This window comes from Sus scrofa, chromosome 1, assembly GCF_054392235.1.
Source record: "Sus scrofa isolate SSC_HxYL_T2T_F1_AM1 chromosome 1, Sscrofa_HxYL_maternal_Yorkshire_Landrace_v2.0, whole genome shotgun sequence".
Classification (NCBI taxonomy): Eukaryota; Metazoa; Chordata; class Mammalia; order Artiodactyla; family Suidae; genus Sus; species Sus scrofa.
Genome location: NC_139383.1, coordinates 52890679 through 52912617, shown reverse-complemented (window position 1 = coordinate 52912617; position 21939 = coordinate 52890679). Strand labels below are relative to the sequence as shown.

Here is a 21939-nt window from a genome sequence, read left to right as displayed (position 1 = left end):
TTTCAGAGTTCCCATCGTGGCTCAGGGGAAACGAATCTGACTAGCATCCATGAGGATGCAGGTTTGATCCCTGGCCTTGTCCAGTGGGTTAAGGAACTGATGTTGCCATGAGCTCTGGTGTTAGTCGCAGATGTGGCTTGGATTCCGAGGTTTCTGTGGTTGTGGCATGGGCCAGCAGCTACAGCTCCGATTTGACCCCTAGCCTGGGAACCTCCATATGCCTTGGGTACAGCCCTAAAAAGACCAAAGACAAAAACAAAAAAAAAAAAAAAAAAAAAAAAGAATGAACATGCACATTTAATTTTTTTTTTTTTTTTTTTTTTTTTTTTTTTTTTTTTTTTTTTGGCCATGCCCACAGCATATGGAAGTTTCTGGAACAGGGACTGAACCCAAGCCACAACAGCAACCCAAACTGCTGCACTGACAACGTCAGATCCTTAACCTGCTGCACCTCAAGAGAACTCCTCATACACATCTAATCTTGATCCCTCTGAAAAACTCACTAAAACTATAGTGATGATACTTTTACAAAAGACATAAACCCATAAAAGAACAGAAGAGGAGAGGAGGCAGCAACAACATAATTTTGAAAGTAGGGAAGCAGGTGCACAGGTTAGGCAGCTGACTGGCTGATACCAGAGAGAAAACTCTATGCCAAGACTGAGAAAAGCCGAGAAACAACACTTGTGATAAGTCAGGAATTGGCAGCATTCAGCACCTGTGGGGATAACAAAGATGAGGAAGACTGGGTGCCATCTGCCCAGTCTTGGGTGTAACTCCTCTCTTCTTCCAGTAGGTGACTGACTAGAGGGCTTCGGAAGAGGGGTCATCAGGCTTGTGTATTATACCAAAAACCAGGGTGTCAAGTGACCAAGTACAGCCTGAATGCTGAGAGCCCTCGGGCACCCATCACCATCATAACAAATGCAGGAGGACCATTTCAAGGTGGGAGTTTGGAGAAGTACTCTCTAGGGGATCCGATCAGACCAAGAAAAAGAGCTGAAGGTACTGACCCCAGAAATTCCCCAGGAAATGGCTGACCCAGATCAACCTATAGTGAAGGTCAAAGTTGATCAGCTTCAAACCAATACTCGGAAGCTCCAGTCACCCTTGTTTTCCACACTTCACTATGAGGAGACATCAAGGTTTACTAAGTATCTAAGGAAATCTTCCCATACAAAGAGATCAATGTCAACTAGAAATAAAGGAAAAGAAAGCTTGGTCTTAAAGCAAGATACTGTATCTATGAAACAAAATAGGAAGCTAAACGAGAGGGACATGGTAAACAACAACAACAAAGAACCTTCAAAATGATAGGTTTAGATGATAAGGTTGGCTGAAACTCCTAGAAAACAGAACAAAAAGACAGAGAGGTGGAAAATGGAAGAGGGAAGAAGAAAGTCGGAGGGCCAGCCCACAAGTCCTGCCGCTAATGCATTTCCATGTGAGACAAAGAGAAAATGAAGAGAGGCGATCATTTAAACAAAACAAAACATTCTAGAACAGAAGGCCATTTGAGACCAGTTTGAAATGATCCCTTGAGTATCCACTACAGTAGATAAAACAGTGAAATGTCCTTTTCTGTCTTCAGTGAGATGTCTGTTTCTTCCTTTTGTCTGTTTTCTAATTCCAGGAATATGGAGTTCCTGGGCTAGGGATCAGATCTAATTTGCAGTAGAGATTTAAGCCGCAGCTGCAAAACCCGATGTGCCAGGCCAGGGATTGAACCTGTGTCCCAACACTCCCAAGACACCGCTGATCCTGTTGCACCACAGCAGGAATGCCTACTGCTGAGTCTTGTCTTCTTTATATATTCTAGAAACTACTCTATGTTGGAACGTGGTTTGCAAATATTTTCATTCAGACGGCAACTTGTCTTTCCATCTTCTTAATAAGGTAGTTTGCAGAGCAAATGTTTTAAATTTTCATAAAGTTCACTTTGTCAGTTTCCTTTTACGGACTGTATTTCTGGTGCCAAGTCTAAGAACTTTTTGCTTAGCTCTGGATCCTGAAGATTTTCTCTTATTTTTTTTTCTAAAAGTTTTATAGTTTTAAGTTTTATGTTTAGGTCCATGATTCATTTTGCATCAATCTTTATTATTTAACTTTTAAGACGAGGCAAATGTATTATGTTAATAAAATGAAAATTCTTTGAAAAAAAATCTAAAAGGCTTATGAAATAATATTGGCTCTTACTACTTATGACATTCTATTTTCTATTCTGTCCTACCCCCTCCCATCCTATCCCATATCTTCCTATCTCATCTTGTTCCATTTCATTAAGAAATTACCAATCATAACTCATTACTTTGATTTCATGACACTATACCGTAGATTGAAAAGTATAGTAGATGCATTTTTCTGCCTGGTGTGCACCCTCAGTTTTACTTTCTTTTCATTATTTCTTCTTTTCTAACTTCTCCATCAGCAGTTCCATCTCAGATGTTTTAAGAAAAAATCACCTACTTCTCTTTGGCACAAAAGATAAAAACTCTTTTTTCCTAAGAGGTTTCTTACCTGCTCCCTTTTCATGTGCCTTCCTGCCAGGTGGCACACAGAAATGTGCGCCGTCTGCAACTTATGTGAATTAAGAGTCCTACGTATAAGGGAGGGCACAGGGCGGTTCAGCACAAGCTAAAATATTTGAAGCCTGGGCAAATGAGAGATACTCTTGTCACTTTCCCTTTAAAGTTCTGTAACTTTTTACAGTCACTTCGAAATAGAACACCATGTCCCTAACCTTCACAAAACTACATTCTTGGTAACTCCCTAAAATATGATGTATCTCAACTTTCAGTACAAACTTAGCACACGGCTGATTATTCCAAGGCAGGTAAAACAGACACAGTGCCTGCCGACCACAGGAAACTGTGCTGTTGAGAAATTCAATCAAAATGGTAATCCAAGTGTGTTTACCTACTATACTAACCAGCGCTCCTGCAATTAGGAAAATTTGAATTTTATTGTGTTTCTTCTCAAGTTTGCTAATTAGCAACATTCAGGAATACTAATGCACAGTAATGAGGGATCTATTTTGTAAGATACTACTGTACTTGAGCATTTTCTCTGAAGATCAAAGATCCCACTTACACTGATTGAGTAGATAATTCATGCATTATCAGCATCTTAAATTATGTTAATTATGATATGAATTTCTCTAAGTTCTCTATTAGGGACTGTCAATTAACCTTACTTACTAGCTAGCAGAATGCTGGCAAAATTTCATGGAATAGTTCTTGACACTTAATTAAAAGGAGTCTTTCTGTTTTGAGTGATGCAATGAAGCACTGGAGAGTTTTCAAAAACAATCAATAGGGTTCCTCTTGCTAAAATTGCTGATCACATTGTAACAGTGCCTAGTAGCTGCCTATAAAGTGAAGGGGAAAAAGTACTTTAAAAAATTCTTCTTTTTAATTGTGTAGGTTACTATATTCACCACCTTTATTCAAACGGGAACACTGGAGTATTTTTTTATACTTCTTTTAAGATGACTGCAACTCTAAGGTAATATAAGAGTTTCATATCTTCTTAAAAATCACTCAAATATCCAGGTTTACTGAATTTCTCAGCATTCAGTGATTTGGCAACAAATACTTTTAATAATGTTATACTCTCATTGTGTGGGGCTTTTCATAATCCTAAAGCAATTTCTATCACTAAGATGCAATGAATTAATTTCTGAATAACTAAATAGTAAATCATTTATTTGCTCACTATTAATTATTCATTCACAATAAATTTTTTTTTTTTTTTTTTTTTTTTGTCTTTTTGCTATTTCTTTGGGCCGCTTCCGCGGCATATGGAGATTCCCAGGCTAGGGGTCGAATCGGAGCTGTAGCCACTGGCCTATGCCAGAGCCACAGCAACGCGGGATCCGAGCTGCGTCTGTAACCTACACCACAGCTCACGGCAATGCCAGATCGTTAACCCACTGAGCAAGGGCAGGGACCGAACCTGCAACCTCATGGTTCCTAGTCGGATTTGTTAACCACTGTGCCACGAAGGGAACTCCCAAAAACAAATATTTTCTAAACAACTATTATGTGCCATGTACTGTGCAGTTATGGAGTAAATTAATGCCTCTCTTCTGGAACACATGAATTATTTTTATCATCTTTAATAAAGGCACTGATCCATTATTAAAAAAATAGTCTGATATATAATAAGGATGACTTCATTCTTAATGCGATTATATAAGTTATTTAATAGGAAGACTCCAAAAACATACTCTAAGGAATAAAGAAATAAAGTTTGTGTGAACGTATAACTTGTAAACTTCCATGTACCATTGAGAGAAATTGTGACCAAGTACTGGAAGAAAGATGAAAACATGCAAATTAATCAAGCCCGGGACTTTAACTCATTATAATTAATGTAGAAATTAGCATTAACGAATTAACAAGTAATAACAATACAGCCAATGTACTGAGTACCCACTCTGTGTGGGGCATTGTACAAGAATATCACACATTATATCTCGCTAGTACACAAACAATCCTATTAGGGAGACCTTATTCCTGATACTTTAAAGAGAGAGAGAATGAACTAAAGTACAGGGAAGTTAAGTTACTAGCCTCATCTCACTCAACTTCATGGGGGAAGTAAGATTTGAAAAAAGTTCCCTTTTATTCCAGAACTATGTTCTTAACCACTCTGTTGGATTAATTTAATTCTTATGAATTTTTTAAACTCATTATACTCAATTGAAAACAAAGACATAAAACAACAAGGTCCTGTAGAGCACAGGGAACTATATTCAATATCCTATCATAAATCATAATGGAAAATATGAAAAAGAAAAATATATATTTGAATCATTATGCTGTAAGCAGAAATTAACACAACATTGTATATCAACTATACTTCAATAAAATAAATTAACAAAAAACTCTGGAAGTAAGGTCAAATATGCATTTTTTATATCACACACATACATACACATACACATAAGAAAGAACTCACAGCTTCGTGAAAATATTTTTTCTCATATACACACACACATACAGCCATCGTTAGTTAGTATTCTTTTGCAGTTCCACCAGTAAGTCATCTCAATGTTTGCAATAATAACAAGGCAAATTCATAGTCTATTAGGACCGACTTTATTAAAACGAATGTTCCGGAAACCCTAGCAAAGTCAAGTGATCATAAGAAAGCAAAGGCCTACCACATGCAGATAACTGAGACAGTTGCGGGTCTGTGTCTTGTGGCATCATCTCAGATGACCTCCTCGCACAGTAAAATATCTGAACTAAGTCAAATTAGTAGAGACCGATGGACGGCTATTGCCTTTCTATACAGAGATAGAGAGCACTTCAGTTTAAGGGAGAAACATTCTGAATCAAGGGCAGAGTGACTTAAAAGAACTTGCTTAATCTTATCTCCAAAAAGATGAGCTCAATCAGTCATTGTTTACAGTGGCACAACAAACTGTGGAATTACAAATCTGCATTATTCATTAACCAAATCTGTTGGGGAATTCAAAATTGACCTGGTAAACTATTCCCCAACTTTCAATTCTTATTAGGCTAGCAGTGATACTGCCAGGAAACGCCAGTGTGTCAATCTGGATACCATTTGGATGAGCTTGGCCAAGTTTACGTGCGGCTTTCAAAAAATAATGGGAATTACTGATGTGTTACCCTGACTCTTGAAGGGATGGGAAAGAATATTTGCAGTGTCTATAATGACTAGTGGGGGCCTGGCATGAGCAGATTTATCATATTAATTGAAACAGAAGATAACAAATCATTGAACTAACACTAAACTTACGGCTGATTTATTCCAAATTTCATTCATTCATTCATTAGCGATATGACTTAAGTGAAAGAAACCTGCTTCACAGCATGGTAGAATATAAAGAGCTCTGGATTTATACCTAAGTGCAATTTCAAACCCCAGCTCCTGTGTTTAAACTGAGCTACGTGGGCAAGTTATTTACATTTTCTGGGTCTCAATTTTCTTATCTGCAAAACGGCTGTGTGGGTGTTGAATGAACCAACAGATGGAAAATGCCTAGTCAACGCCTGGCACACATTAGGTGCTAACAATGCTGTCTTCCTTCCTTTTCCTTCTTAAGCTCTGGAAGTGAAGGAAACTACAGGGAGGAATATAAAATGAATCAGACATCGACACTGTGTTTCTAGAACCAGTAAGATGTGGCACATAATAAGATGAACATGCTATAAGTGATTGGGGTGGTGGGTGGCAACACTGGCCACCATTCTTGCTGCTTCTCACCTGAAGTGCTGGAGCCTCTTCCCAAACTTCACATTAGGGGCTGTTCTGCTGATTTGCTTCAACCGACAGAACGCAGTGGATGTTACTCTGTGGACGTCTGAGCCTAAACCTCAACAGACCTTGCAGGTTCCGCTCTTATTCTTGTAATGGGGAGAAACAAACCTGACTCCATATTAGATCTGTTTATTTTGTTTTAACCTTTGTGTTCTATTGTTTTGGTTTAGTTCAGAATGTATAGCCTGAAATAGACAGGAGAGCCCATTCTCAAAGCTCTGACCTTTAAGGGTCTAACACATTTCCATTCAAATAAAAAGCTGCAGAATAGAGAATAACATTTGTCTTGTTAGATGTTTATAGGAACATGGAGACCTGATCTATATGTGCACAGCTGCAAAAATAAAGGATTCTTACACCAAGAAGTTTGCAACAACCAACCACCCTCTCACCTTGCCTTTAAATATGCTTTGCTGAAATTCCTTAGGGAGTCTGGGGTTCTTAGGGGCACGAGCCACCTGTCTCCTTACATGGCTCTGCAATAAACCTTCTCTGCTCCAAACTTGGATGTTTCGGTATTGTCTGGCCTCACTGTATATTGGGAACTTGCTTTGGTAACATTCTCTCAGGAACCCACCACCACGAGGCGAATTGGCACAAACTGCTGGAGGCTGGGGGACAGCACGGAGTGGAGATGGGTCAGCCAGCTGAGGCCTCCGGAGGCCACCCAGCAGCTGATCATAAGTATATGGGTGAGTTCAGCTGTGGCCAGAAGAAGTGCCCAACAAAAGTGCAGGCTGGAAAATGGTTACTGTTTTAAACAACTAAATCTGGGGGAGGGGACAGCTTTGCCTGAACAGATAAGTGATACAAATGCAAGATGATGTGAGGTCATGACATCTTTCAACAAAACACAAAATCATGGGAACACAGGTTCAAAACAATTTGGGGAAAGATTAGTCACTGGCTCTGACAGAATGATGTGGTATACCAATTGCTACTGCATAAGATTAATGAAAGATGCAAATCTCTCACCAGGGGGAATTAAGGGTTTCATGTGCAAATGAATCTTTGTGATCGGAGGTACAGAGATTAATTTTCCCCAGGCAATATTCTTCTGAGTTTTCTATATTTTCAGGGTTTAGAAACTATTGTTATGCATTGTACATGGCAACAGAGGAAAAAGATGGCAAGAGAAGAAAAGCTGGGAAAAACTAGACGCTGAAAGTAAAATAAAAGGAATGTAGAACAATGTGAGTTTCATTCTACAGAGAACAGAAAGCAAAGCTGGATAACCTGTCTTTTTCTGAGGTCAGCCACCGACTGCAGAGAAAGGATCCTGGGCTCTCTCTAACCTGTTTTCCCTTTTCCTTCCTGCCTTCCTCCGTCCTTTCTTTCTTTCCTTCCTTTCTTTCTTCTTTTTCTTTCTTCCCTCCCTTTTTTCTTTCCCTCCCTCCCTTCCTTCCTTCCCTCCTTCCTTCATCTTTCTTTCTTCTCTCCCTTTTTTCTTTCCCTCCCTTCCTTCCCTCCTTCCTTTCCTTCTTCCGTGTACAGCACTCCATGAGAGCAATTAAATATAATTTAAAAATTGTGTCATATTGGTTTCTTTTTATGGAGCAGACAACTAAGTGTGCCTTTGAAGGAAATTGTTTGAAATAAATGAATGAAAGGTCACCATGCATCTGAAAAGTGCTTCCCTTATATATAAGCTAAATTCTGTGATTTGTGTCATGGCTAACTCTGAGCTCACTGTATACAAATTTTAGAGGCCACCCACAGGTTGTTTCTGAGGAGGGTGAAGGTGGCAGGTGAAGAAGATGCCTTTCCACTCAGATCCCATCAATACTGTAACTGGAGATGGGGCTGGTGGTAAAATTTACAGACAAATGGATCACGGCTGCTCACTTTGTCCCCTGTAGTGCAAAATGCTGGCCCTGGGCAGTACCCTTAATACTAATTGACTAGAATGGAAATCCACTGGTTGAAAGCTTCGCCCGTTCTGCGAATGCTCTGCTATGGAGCACACACGCCCTCTGGATGATGGGTAGGCATGCTTGCCACACTTCTCAGGAAAATGCAGATGACAGTGGCAAGGGACAAGAGTGTGACAGCATTCCTCAGCCAACACTTCCCTCTCTCTTCTACTTTTCAGGGAGGATGAAAGCTGGTGGGTAAGGAAGAGCCAGAAGAGCAGCTACAGAAACCTGTGTTTATTAGGAAATTTCTTTGGGGTTGCCTGGCTTGATCTCCTAAGGGCCTGGAGGTCCCTGAGTGTTGAGGACCTGAGTGTAGCAGAGAGGCTTCCAAGGACAGACTCTATTCCCTTGGTGTGGGGTCTCTCATCTCTGGACCATCATGACACCGAGCTAGAAGCTGGTATTCAAACTTACCAAGTTACCAAGAACATCTCTCCAATCTCCTGAAGCAGCTACAGAAGGGCTGCATGTAAAAGAGTGACCTCTGAGGGAGAGGTTATAACACTTTGCTTTTGCTCCTGACTGGCTGCTTTCCTGCTTCCTCATTTTCTTTTCTTTTCTGTCACACTAACCAAATGGTCCAATATTACTTTTAAAAGACGGCACCAAGAGTGGAATATAACATTCTCTAATAACATATATGGGAAAATAATCTGAAGAAGGATAGATATATGTATATGTATAATTTTGCTGTGCATCCAAAACTAATACAATACTGTTAATCAGCTCTACTCCAATATAAAATAAAAATTTTAAATAAGGGAATGATACCCACTTAAAGAGAATGGAATATAATAGTCTAGCTGCAATGCGACCAAGGTTGATCCAGGACGTGATTTTTTAAAACAAATATAATACATAGGATACCGGACATGAAATGGTTAGACTGGAGGTCATGAACCCAAATGCCTTTAGAAGGAGGCAGGTAATGCTTGGAAGAGATGGGGAGCTGGTGGTTGGGGTACCTGGAAAGACAACAGGGAGTGGTAGAAATCTGTTACCTAAAAGAGATGCCCAAGGCACCTGCAGTGGGTGCTGCTAAGATGGTCCCCAGTGATCCCACAGCCTGGTACTTGACCCCCTGTACAGTCCCCTGATGCACTGTCCAAGGGGCAGTTTGTGTGGCCCCCAACAGATGGAGGAAGTAATGAGAAGTTAGGTTATAAATACGGCAGCTTCTGTCTTGGGTACTCTCTGCCAGCTGCATATTATGAGGATACTGAGGCCACAATGGAGTGGCTGATGGGGGCGTGGAAATGAGGCTGGCAGCAAATGCTTGAGTGAGCTTGTAAACAGATCCTTCCCTAGTTGAGCCTTGAGATGATGCTGTGCTCTGCCACAGCGGAACTGCAACCCCATGAGAGGCTCTAAGCCAGAATCACCCTGCCAAGCCACTGCCAGATTCCTAACCTCAGGATTATAAGCGTCTATTATTTTAAACCAGTAAGTTTGGGACAAATTGTGATGTAACAATAGATAACTAATACAGCACTCTAATTCATGTCACGGCATCAACAGACAGACACACACACACACACACACTGCTGTGCTGGTGAAACAAAATTCAGAGTTCCAATTTATATAACTCTTGTTTCTCCATAAAACCTGGATCTGTACAAGGCAGAAAGACATGGCTTAAGGCTGTACTCAGAGGTCATTTGGCAGCTTAGATTCTGCTGGAAGTGAGGAGGTAAAATCTACTCACAATTCATATCTTAAGCAGGGAGCAATTTTTTCCACCAATAGGAACCAAATATAATTTTGCCTATCACTGTAGGGTGATAACACATACTGTGGAAGAACCTAGAGAAATCTGGACAGAAATCCTGTTTTATAATACTGAGTACTTAGATTAGCACAGAAAGCCATGGGGATCTCTGGTCCAATCAAAATGGAAATATATTTCCCCAGAATTAAAAACCAGGAATAGGCATTTCACAAAAAGTATTGGAAAAAGCAACCTTTATCAGAAATACAATAAATACGCAATCTCTTAACTATAACCAGAGTCTATAACCAGAGATTGAAAGGTCTCTTCTCCCTAAACCCCCAGTAGAAGTAAGAACTCTGGAATATGGAAGCGGATCTCCGGGGACAGGAAGAGTGCAGGACACACAGGAGAGGACCAAATATGCCTTTGACTCTGGCTGAATAAACGAGGAACTTGAGCAACTCAAGGGAGAAGGAACCTATGGACCAGAAGTGAGGCAGTTTCTCCAGGTAACTGTGTTCACCTTTGACTGGGTGAAGAACTGAAAGTGTGTTTCAGAATCCTACTAACCTCTCTGCAGGCTTTTGCACAGAATTATGCTAACACTCAAGATGGGTACAGAATGAACTGTGGACTGTTAACTTCCAGAGTTTAGACCCATTATTCCCAAGAAATCCTTTTATTCTATCATGAAAGAAAACCCTCAGGTTTTGTTCCAAGTGGAGCTCCCAGGAGTGTGCACAGCCCTCAGCCAGGAAGCCCCGCCAGGAACATGTACCTACGGGTTCATCTGAAGCCCTACGGATACCGATTTAACAAGAATTAATTCTGTCAACACGATGCAGAGTCATGATCAGGTAATTTCACAAAGTGCCAAGAAGTATCGTATAGTGTGGAAAATAATAAAGTGTGGCTGCAGCTGGGCCATCCATGTGGAAAGTCAGGAAAAATAATAAGTGCAGTGCTGTGCTGGGCATTTTGTGACAACACCAAAAATGTCCAACTGGGAAGACTGAGAAAAACACAAGGGAAGAAGATGCCATGGGAAAGCAGTGTAGAAGAGAATCAGTATCAAATGAAAGGCCCATGTGTAGAGATTGGTCAAATAAAAAATGTTGACAGCGTGTGACTGATGCTATTCGGAAGAAAGTTATCCCATGGTGGGCACAGGGGTTGGTCAGTTGAGGCAAGTTGTCTGAACCATTGCACTAAAGTGCTTCCTTTTTGCAATGTCCCCATTGAGCTTATACTGATGATTTTAAACAAGAGTTTTAGGAGAAGGTCAAGAAGGGGGGAGGGGATGGATTACCATCTCCAAGAGGAGTTGAGGGTTCCACCATCTCAGGCTGTGCCTTTCTTTCTTTCTTGTCTTTTTCGGGTCACACCCACAACAACCTGGATGGACTAGGAGCTGAATTGGACCTACAGCTGCCAGCCTGCACAACCCCAAAAACACCAGATCTGAGCTGTGTCTGTGACCTATACCGCAGCTCGTGGCAATGCCAGATACTTAATCCATTGATGAGGCCAGGGATTGAACCTGCACCTTCATGGATACTAGTCAGGTTCATTACTGCTGAGATATGGTCGGAACTCCTCAGGCTGTGCATTTCTACTCATGCTAATTTTAGGTTGGTTGTCATTTACCTGAAGGGGAGGAAGAGTCCTGGGCAAGCAGCTTTAGGGGCTGATGAGGAAGCGGTGAGGAGGGTGGCTGCCCAGTTTTCGCTTGGCAATGCTGCTGATAGGAAACACACAATCTGGGCTGACTGTTTGGGAGGATGGATCACATCATCTAAATTCAAATTTTTCTCTAGGTTTTCCTTTACCCACTTTATCCTTGATTTGAAATACAAGGAGTTAGGCCAGTCTGTGCTCAATGCCTCATGGAGATTATGTGACGGAAGAAAGGAGGAAAAAATGATTTTTCTTTTTTTTGTGGTCTTTTTAGGGCCGCACGTGTGGCATATGGAAGTTCCCAGGCTAGGGGTTGAATAGGAGCTACAGCTGCTGGCCTACACCACAGCCACAGCAAAACAGTATCCGAGTCACACCTTCCACCTACACTGCCTCTCACAGCAATGCTGGATCCTTGACCCACTGAGAGAGGCCAGGGATCCAACCCACATCCTTTCTCAGGATACTAGTCAGATTCATTTCTGCTGCACCACAATGGGAACTCTCCCGCAAATCCTTTCAAATCTATCCAGTTACACCTCCTGCCTTGCCCCTTGACCTCCGAGCTGCAGAAGGTCTGAACCCAGATCCAGGTGCTGGAGACTGACTGGTGACTACACTGCTCATTCGTTCTCCTCACCAGTCAGCATTTCAGCAGGGACCCAATTCTGCAATGTAAGACATGAATGGATGGTTTTCCCCACATTAAGAAGAAATACCAACATAGGATGGTCCCCTGTTTGCTTCTCAAGGTATCATGTGTGGATAAGATGCTGGTTGCCATCTTGCTCCCAGCCCAAGAAGGAGGCAGGCACACAACTGCGCTGTCAGAAGGCGGCTCACGAGAACTCTAGAGAAGGGAAGCCTGGGCACCTGTGTTCCTTGCTCTGACCGTCTTTTCTTGTTGCATTACCATTTCATTATTGCTTAAGGTAACTGAAGCTGCTTCTCTTGTGCTCTGCAGTCAAGTGCATCCTAACTGGTCCACTGGCTGAGGGGAGAAGGAAAGTGGAAGAGGAATGAGAGAAGAGACAGCAGCAGTGCCTGGAACAAGGGAACTGGCCTCAAGGCACCCCTACGATTGGAAAGTGTTTTGCGTCTTTTGCCCAGCCTCTGCTCAGGTGAGCCCCACACATCTCCTGCACCCAGGGTGTGCCAGTCCTTCTCATAAACAAGCCAGCACAAGCCCTGAGGATTACCTAGAAGAGTGGATGTGTTACCCTTGAGCAGAAACAATGATCAACATGTTAACAACATAGAATGTGAGAGAGATTTTTTAAAGCTCTACAGGGTGGAGTCACCTTCTTATCTTTGTTGAGACGACTGCAACTCTTCAGGGTGTTCCCAGTAGAGCCTCTTTGATAGCAAATTAGTCTCCAGAAACCTGGACTTGCCCCAGAGCTCCCTTAATTTCATTCTTTGGGTTCTGGCTGCCTGGTGTTCCTCTGCCACGTTGCTTCTGCCACATTCCATGTGCTCCTCTGTGTGAGAGCTGTCCATCTCCTGATACCATGTTTAGTATCTTGAAACAGACCTCAGATGGCCTTATGGTTTGCCTCCCTCTTTGGGTAAACAGACACAGACCAGATGGCTATTATCCTGAGCCTCTTCCAGATACTTGATCAACATGGAGAAGGGTCAACTAAAGGCTATCTCCCCAGTTTGCCTAACCCTTCCAATCTGGCTGTCTTTGAAGATGATGCAGTTTAGAGGTTTGGCAGCTAAGGGCTGGGAGAGAGATGAGATGGACCAGTGGCAAGGTCAAATGGTTTCTAACAGAAGAGGATCTGACCAAAGGAAGATGGAAGAGTAAGAGTGGCTGGAAAGGAGAAATGAAAGATGCTTAGAGGGAATGACATGACATCTGAGGGCAGATGTGAATGTGTCCTACAGGAGGCCTGTGAAATAAGACTGTCTGGATGTGGGCTGTGGCTCCTGTGTTTATAGCTGTGAGATTCTGGGCAAGTCATTTAGCTTCCAGTCTTGGTTTCCTCATTCATAAAATGGGGATAATAAGATGTATCCTTGGGAGTTCCTGTCATGGCTCAATGATTAATGAATCTGACTAGGAACCACGAGGTTGCAGGTTTGATCCCTGGCCTTGCTCAGTGGGTTGGGGATCTGGTGTTGCCGTGAACTGTGGTGTAGGTCGCAGACGCAGCTCAGATCCCATGTTGCTGTGGCTCTGGTGTAGGCTGCCGGCTACAGCTCCGATTGGACCCCTAGCCTGGGAACCTCCATATGCCATGGGAGTGGCCCTAGAAAAGGCAGAAAGATAAAACAAACAAAGAAACAAACAAACAAAAACAACAACCAAAAAACATGCATCCTTCATAGGGGTATTGGAAGAATTAAAAGAAACCACAGAGGTAAAACATTAGAACAATTCTGGCCAATAAATGCTACTTTTATCATTACTATTCTCATATCTTGAGATACAAATACCATTTTAAACCCACTTAATTTCTTTTTAGGGCTATACCTGTGGCACATGGAAATTCCTGGGCAAGGGGGTCAAACTGGAGCTGCAGCCTCTGGCCTATGCCACAGCCACAGCAACATGGGATCTGAGTTGCATCTGTGAACTACACCACAGTTTGTGACAATGCTGGATCCTTAATTCACTGAGCAAGGACAAACCCTCATCCTCAGGGAGACCACGTCAGGTTCTTAACCCACTGAACTGCAATGGGAACTCCTTAATTTTGTTTTTAAAGTTAAAATTGTAGGGGTTTCCATCACGGCTCAGCGGAAACAAATCTGACTAGCGTTCATGAATATGCAGGTTTGATCCCTGGTCTTGCTCAGTGGGTTATGGATCTGGCATTGCCATGAACTATGGTGTAGGTTGCAGATGTGACTTGGATTCTGCGTTGCTGTGGCTGTGGCATAGGTCAGCAGCTACAGCTCTGATTGACTCCTAGACTGGGAATCTCCATATGCCACGGGTGTGGCCCTAAAAAGACAAAAGACAAAAAAAAAAAAAAAAGAAAATTCCACCTATCAAAAGTGTATACCATGATGACCTGATGCACATATACACAGTGAAATGAAACTGTGAAATTATATGATGGTCTATTACTCATCCTTAAAAAGAAAGAAATCCTGCCACTTGCAACAACATGGATGAACATGGAGGACAGTACTATATATCATTTTCTATGGGTAATAACAAGCCAGACATAGAAAAGAAAAAATATGCACGATCACATTCATTACTTGTGGATTCTAAAAAAAATTATATCCTACCTTCTTTTCGAGATAATATGAAGAAGCTTAAATACTACTGATTGACTAAAGGAACATTTCTATCTCTAATTATTGGATTTATCTATTTTTTTTTTTTTTTTTTTTTGCTATTTCTTGGGCCGCTCCTGCGGCATATGGAGGTTCCCAAGCTAGGGGTTGAATTGGAGCTGTAGCTGCCGGCCTACGCCAGAGCCACAGCAACGTGGGATCCGAGCCACGTCTGCAACCTACACCACAGCTCATGGCAACGCCGGATCGTTAACCCACTGAGCAAGGGCAGGGACCGAACCCGCAACCTCATGGTTCCTAGTCGGATTCGTTAACCACTGCGCCATGACGGGAACTCCCTGGATTTATAAACTAAAAATACTATTAGTATAATATTGTCAAAATAAATTGCCATGGCAATACCAGTCTAGACCCTTACAGTTTACTTTTTTCTTTATGTTATTTGTAAATTTCTGGTATCAACATCTGCCTACTACTTTCCACTTCTCTGTACATGTGGATTTGGAATTTAAAATTATGTCCTTTTAAAGTGTAACATGTAAATTTCATCAAAAATTATAGCAAAGAAAAACAACATGGAATACTTAATAACTTTTGTAAGAATCATTAAATTATAAAATAATACCATCTGTGGTAAAGGGCATCAAATTTGGCAGGAATTATTAAAATTTACAGATTAAACTTAAATTTCTTTTGTTTTTCTATTATCTTTCAGTTCCAGGCCCACTGTTTTCCAAGGATAACTTATAAACTTAAAGGCTAGTCTGAATTTCTAATTTTCCTTCTGCTATACATCCACTCTCTCTGAGCTGTTAATGGGCATTGAAATGCCTAAAATGTGTAAAAGGAAAAGAAAAGTAGGAAAAAAGAACTCCAGAAGTGAATGAGCAAATAGATCTAGAATAATTGAGGGTTGGCTGCGGTACTATATATCATTTTCTACGGGTAATAACTGGACTTTGAGAAATACTAAAACTTGGAGAGGCACTATAAATAAACATGTATAAAATGAAGTCAATATTTATTTGATTGCTACTCCAGTTTTTTTTTTTGTTTTTTTTTTTTCCCCTGTAAAAAGAGAATTTTTGTTTCCCCAAGATCTAACGATGAGTTAAATCAGAGGTCAAGGTTCTGGGCTATCGGATACAAGGAATCAGGAGTCATGATTTCTAGCAGGTGGGCAGCCAACATAGCTACTTCAACAGGAAGCAATCAGGCCTCCTGGCACTTGGGAAACTCAGAACCAACTGAGACAGGCATCAACCAGGGAAAAGCAGTTCCTTTCTAATCTAATAGAACTGCACTTGTACAAAATGATATAAGGAATGGATGGTAGGAGACCTTTCCAATTTGTGATTTGGAAGAGAACAGGACTTCTATCTGTCTGACCTCTGAGAAACCTCTGCAGTAACTGAAAATACCGTGATGGATACTGCCAAAATCCAAGAATCTTTGAAAGATGCTTCCCCCTGGCCAAACATACAAGTGGAATTCATTTTCCATATTCAGAATCCAGATTCTATGCATTTATATTTAGATGTGCTCAGCCAACCATAAGGACTTCACAGCACGGAGGCAAATGTTGCTTGAAGCCCACGCTGAAAGAGTGCGGACACACTGTGGGTAAAGACTGCGTTTCTAGCACGTGTGAACCCAGGGCCAGGGTGAAGATGTGGGCATACTCCCACTGCCTGTGGATACTGTGACCTGGGTTTGCAGGCTGTTATAGCTGAGTTATCCTTCCCAAATTAATTTGCTCAAATTTTCACCCTCAGTACCTCAGATTTTGAGACAATTAGGTTAAAATGAGGTCATTTGAGTGGGCTCAGTCTAATATGACTAGTGTCCTTATAAGAAGAGGAAATCTGGACACAGACACGTGTAGAGGGAAGATGAAGTGAAGATACAGCAGGAAGGTGGCCACCTACAACCCAAGGGGTTCTCAGACTTGGTGAGGAACCAAGTGTCTGCTATTTAAGCCACCCAGGCAGTGGCACTTTGTTACGGCAGCCCTACAGCCTAATAGAGTTCTATTCATAGTAGGAGCTATCAAACCTCATTAGACAATCTGTGTCTACACCCAGTGAGAGCTGGCAGCCAGCACTGAGACTAGGAGGTACTCCGCCTACGGAGAGGGCTTCAGTGGTCATGAGTTAGACCAAGGGCCGCCAGAGTCAGGGGAGGGAAGACGGCAGTGTGTGAAAGGAGGACCCAGTTTTTAATAGAAAATTCTCTTTTGCTTTCTTATCACAAAAGCTTTACATTTGCATTGTAGAAATAATGGTTAATGTAGGTGAACAAAATGAAGAAACAAAATATAACTATGATCTTACCACTTGGAGGTGACTGTTCATTCACTGCTTTTTCATATGAATACAAGAATTTATACACACGCAACCAAAATGGAATAATTTTTTTGTGACTCCTTTTCTATGTCAATAATTTTAAATTTATAGCATCATTTCTAATGTCTGATATTTCATTATAGGGATTGTATCCTAGAAATGAAATGGGTGGGTGGGAGGTATCCAAGCTCAGGCATATGTAAAGGCTTTTGATACATATTGCCAACTGTCCTGCCAGAAATAATGCATCCATTTACATTCAGAAAGTCTCTTTTGAGGGCTACATAAAGCCTTGTGACTGGTAACTCTTGACTCAGCTGTTCATGGGCTTTTAGCCAAATTCCTAGGGAGGAACATGTGGAAACCAGAGGACACTGAAAATGTGTGCCACCAGTGACTCAGGACACTCAGGGGCTTGATGGGGGATGTCCAGTGCAGGGGAGGGATCAACATGGACTGGGACCACAATGGGTCAGCAGCTGGGGATGGGGTGTGCAGAGTGGGGAAGTGTGAAGAGGGGTCACAGCATGCTCCCTTGAGAGTGTGTGTGGGGGGACAGCCTGATGATCTCTGAATGGGCTGGCAGGGACCGGGGCTGAGGGAGCCTGGGGTCACTGTGACTATGACCTCTTGTTGATAATTTTATCCCTCAGGCTTTCAGGGCCTGGGAAAATACAGGTTATGCTAGGGAATGAACGCAGAAGGACTGAGAGCCTTTGTGGGTTTTCTGCATTAGTGGAAGATGCTATTTGATTCTGGTGCTTTGCCCAGCATAAGAGCTCCCAGGGGGCATATATAAAAGGGGAGCCAAGCTAATCTTAAATGAAGAAGAAAATGTTTTATTTTATACACATGAAAATTATATGGCACTCAATAAAATGTGTTGGCAAGTAAACTTCTGCCACATAATGTGATAAATAAAATAGGTTAATTCCTCTTGGGAGAAGAACTTGAATTCTAGCTATCATTACATAAGAACTTTCAATAAGAATCTTCCTAAGGAAGATAAGCAGTGGTCTCTGATTGAGGGGGCGAACAGAGCGCAGCAGAAAAAAGAAGAGCACCTTCTCTGTGGTCCAGAAAGGTGCTGTCACCCATCTCAACTGTGTTTCAAGGCATTTCCAGATGGTTGGCTTTGGGCCTTGGCCTTGGTCAGACACAACCTGTACATCAGGACAGTCCTGTCAATCTGTTATAGACCTGTTCTGAGGAATAATAATACGCTGTAGGTACGACTGAAGAATTAACATCTTGTGTGACGTCCTTGAGATGTAGATTTAGCTGCCAAAGTTGCTTCTGAAAGTAAACTTGTGTTCTGAACACTCGCCCAAGGCAGTGAATAAATTTCCAAGAGAAAAACCCATTATTTCCCTGGGGTTGTTTCCTTCTCTCTGATACCAGGGAGAACTAATTACTTCATCATCTTGCTCACCATAGCTGATCATATAAAGAACAGTTATGGAAAAACAGTGCTTACCATCTATCACTGGTTTTGGCTGGGAACTTTTGAGGCGCAGCGAGGGCCGGAAGCGGGTCCGGTCGTTGAAGCTCCAGCTCTTCTGCACTTTGGTGGGGCTGCCTTCGGCGGTGATGTCTGTGCTTGGGGACCTCCTGTCACCCACTGAGGCTTGTCTGCTCTTAATGCTCTGGCCCCGTGGGCTGGCCATGCGCACGCGCTCCTTAAAGCTGAGCTTCTGACTGTGGACAACAGAGGCACGGGTTATTCCATTTCAAGCAATCTCTTCCACTCTGCTTGGAGGAAACTGTACAGGATCATGAAGTTCAACAAACATGATATTTTTTAGCAAGTAGGGGTATAGTATACTTTTCCCTTATTGAAAATTTGAGCTTTATTGAGTTTGTTCGCATTCATTTCAAGTTAATCTCCTTCTACAGGTATATGCACACCCTTCCTGGATTCGACAAAGGCCTGAGACCAAGCACAGTGGTTTGTGCACAACTACATTGGAAATTACATAGAATGGGTTTGGTGTTCGCTTTAGAAACAGATCTTAGCTTTAACCTCAACTGTGAGTCTTAATAAAGCTATTTTTTTAAAATTTGGGAGCATATCTCTTTGTAATTGCAAAACCATTTCTACGGAAAAACAGGGATGGCGGCTACACATACACATATATAGACATTCTGCATGCACTTTATATTCCAGGCAAGATTATGGTAGCCGCGAATTCATGCAGTCTCAGAGCGGCTGGCAGCAGTAAATACACAACACTTAACACCACATTCATTCTTGTGAGACAAAAACCACACAAGGTAGAACAGCCCCAACTTACAATGAATGTGATGACTTATTAAGGGAATGGGATGTTATGTTCACTAACACAATTTCCTGCTGTTAAATAGGTTATCGATTTGCTGTGGCAGCTCCTGGTAAATTATAGGTATTCGCATTTGGTTCTCAGATGCCAGCCAGGCCTGAGTTGACGTGGGTTGATAAAGGAAGCATTAACAACAGCAGCACAATCTAATGTGTGTCTCTGGGCTTTCCTCATCACACGATGTGGTGTGATGTGCCGGGAAGGGCACTGCAATTAGAGGCCTTGTCTCTAATTTGGAGATAAAAATAGCAACATAGCTGAGGGGTTTTTTGTGGTGATCAGATAAACTGTATGAAGCTTTGTGGACCTATTTGGTCTGTGTTCTTGTTGCCTTTATAAACTACTGTGTTATTCGTTAGAAAGGGATACTGTTATGGAGGGAGGGGCCCAGGGCTCTTCCGGCCTGACATGAGGAGGGGATGCGTCTGAGGGGGAGTCACTGCCATGAGTGGCTGAGGCCTGCAGGCTGGCTGCAGCCTTTTGTGGGGTGTGAAGGCGGTGTTCCCATAGACCGAATTATCTGAGACCAGGTGGAGGCCTTCTTTTCCACTTACCAAAATGTCCACTGTCCCCAACTTCAGCATGCCAACAGCAAATGCGTTTGGTGGATAAGTGCTTTGTAGCTAACAAGAAAGAGTCACATTTATTTTTCCATGCCTAGCTGCTTAACAAATGAGAGTCTAAAAAGATACCATGTTTTATGTGTTTCAATGAAAATACATCAAATAATGAGCTATGGTGGTCAGAAAGTCCTGGTAACATAAACACGTTGGTCATGCAGCTGACAGCCTACTCTGAAGGGAGACAAAGCCAAGTCCTGCATGACTGGCTGAAGGCACATGCGCAGGACAAGCTGGGTGGGTTTGTGGCAGGCGGGTGGGTTCAAGGGCTCTTTAAAACAATCCCATCAGTCAAAGGCTTTCTCTGTACTTAACAAATGTGTGATTAAGTGGTGGCTTACATTCAACAACAGCAACAATAACATCGTGATACTGCTTCTTCTTAGTCTCAGGCTCGTTCTCCATGTCATCCAAAACCTTCACATTGTTTAAATAAATCCTCAGAGGGATAGTGCTCAAAATGTCTATCTTTTCAAGCATTTTTTTTAATAGTAAAAATTTCAAATATCTTTTCATTTTCATCAAATCTTTCCATCATCTAAATGCATGATGATCTGGTTTAGAAACGTACCTCTTCACCTTTATTAAGATGAATGAATGGCTTATAGGTGTTCCTTATACTTTAATCCATTACCTTTTCTGGAACTAACAGATGCCAATTACTACAGAAGGTTAGGTTTAGTTACTACCAAATTATTTTCCTCAACTCCAAGATCTCTTTTCTATGCCAACTGAATGAACAGGAAACTGATAAAAATATAAAACTATTTAATATGAAGTTTAGTTTTTTCTCTTTAAAAATTTCAATTGTTAAAAAAGTAAAAAAAATATATAAGGTAGGAATCAGCATTAAATTCACCATGGTGTATTTGCAATAACAGAATATTAAAAAATAATTGTTCCTACAAACTTTTTTTTTTTTGGTCTTTTTAGGGCCACACCTGAAGCTTATGGAGGTTCCCAGGCTAGGTCCAATCAGAGCTGTAGCTGCCAGCCTACACTACAGTCTCAGCAACATGGGATCCAAGTGCATCTGCGACCTATACCACTGCTCACAGCAATGCTGGATCCTTAACCCACTGAGAGAGGCCCGGGATCGAACCTGCGTCCTCATAAGATGCTAGTCGGGTTTGTTAACTGCTTAGCCACGACGGGAACTCCCTATAAACATATTTTTCAAACTGCCCCATAAGATCTTTAATACTGTCTTGAAGAATTAATGGAAAGTGGAAATAATCTTATTTTCTTAATCTTAGTACCATTTAAGGCACTTAGGTTGATATAAATGAGTTCTTCCCCTTTTGTCCTTCTGCAATACATGAATATTTACCAATGTCTGAAGTTAAAAAAATTCGCAAGAACTATTTTAAAGTGAACTCAACGTATTACACACTAAATTAGAAAAAAGATGTAATGTTTTCACTCTCTCTTCTGACATAATTGTATGAAAGTTAAGAATAACACACTAATCAGAAATTTTTCCCAGACAAAATTTTCTTTTGCAAGGCAAGGATGGTATCCTCTTGCACAAAAACCTCGGTTCTATTAATTTTTTCTAGTTCATTTCCCCTTTGGAAGTCAACAGAGCATCTTGTTTAGATGACTATACACTGATTAGGTGGCTGTTACTGAAAATACATATTGATTAAAAATATAGACTGTTTACTAGTCCACTGAAGTTTTCACTATTTTTCCGCTTTGTTGTGGTCTCTATGAAAATGATTTTTGAGGAAGATTTATGTAACAGTATTTTTAGGAAGTTGGCCAGAGATAATCCCC

At 41.5% G+C, this 21939-nt stretch overlaps 1 protein-coding gene across 8 annotated transcripts in view; it reads right to left on the bottom strand.

The window, feature by feature from the left end:
• KCNQ5 (potassium voltage-gated channel subfamily Q member 5) overlaps positions 1-21939 on the bottom strand; it is a 504676-nt gene that overhangs the window by 43538 nt on the left and 439199 nt on the right. For all 8 annotated transcript variants that reach the window (XM_003480275.5, XM_003480277.5, XM_003480276.5 and 5 more), the window contains one exon: positions 18679-18899. In XM_003480275.5, coding sequence (XP_003480323.1) covers positions 18679-18899 — 221 coding nt within the window. The remainder of the gene's footprint in view (positions 1-18678; positions 18900-21939) is intronic.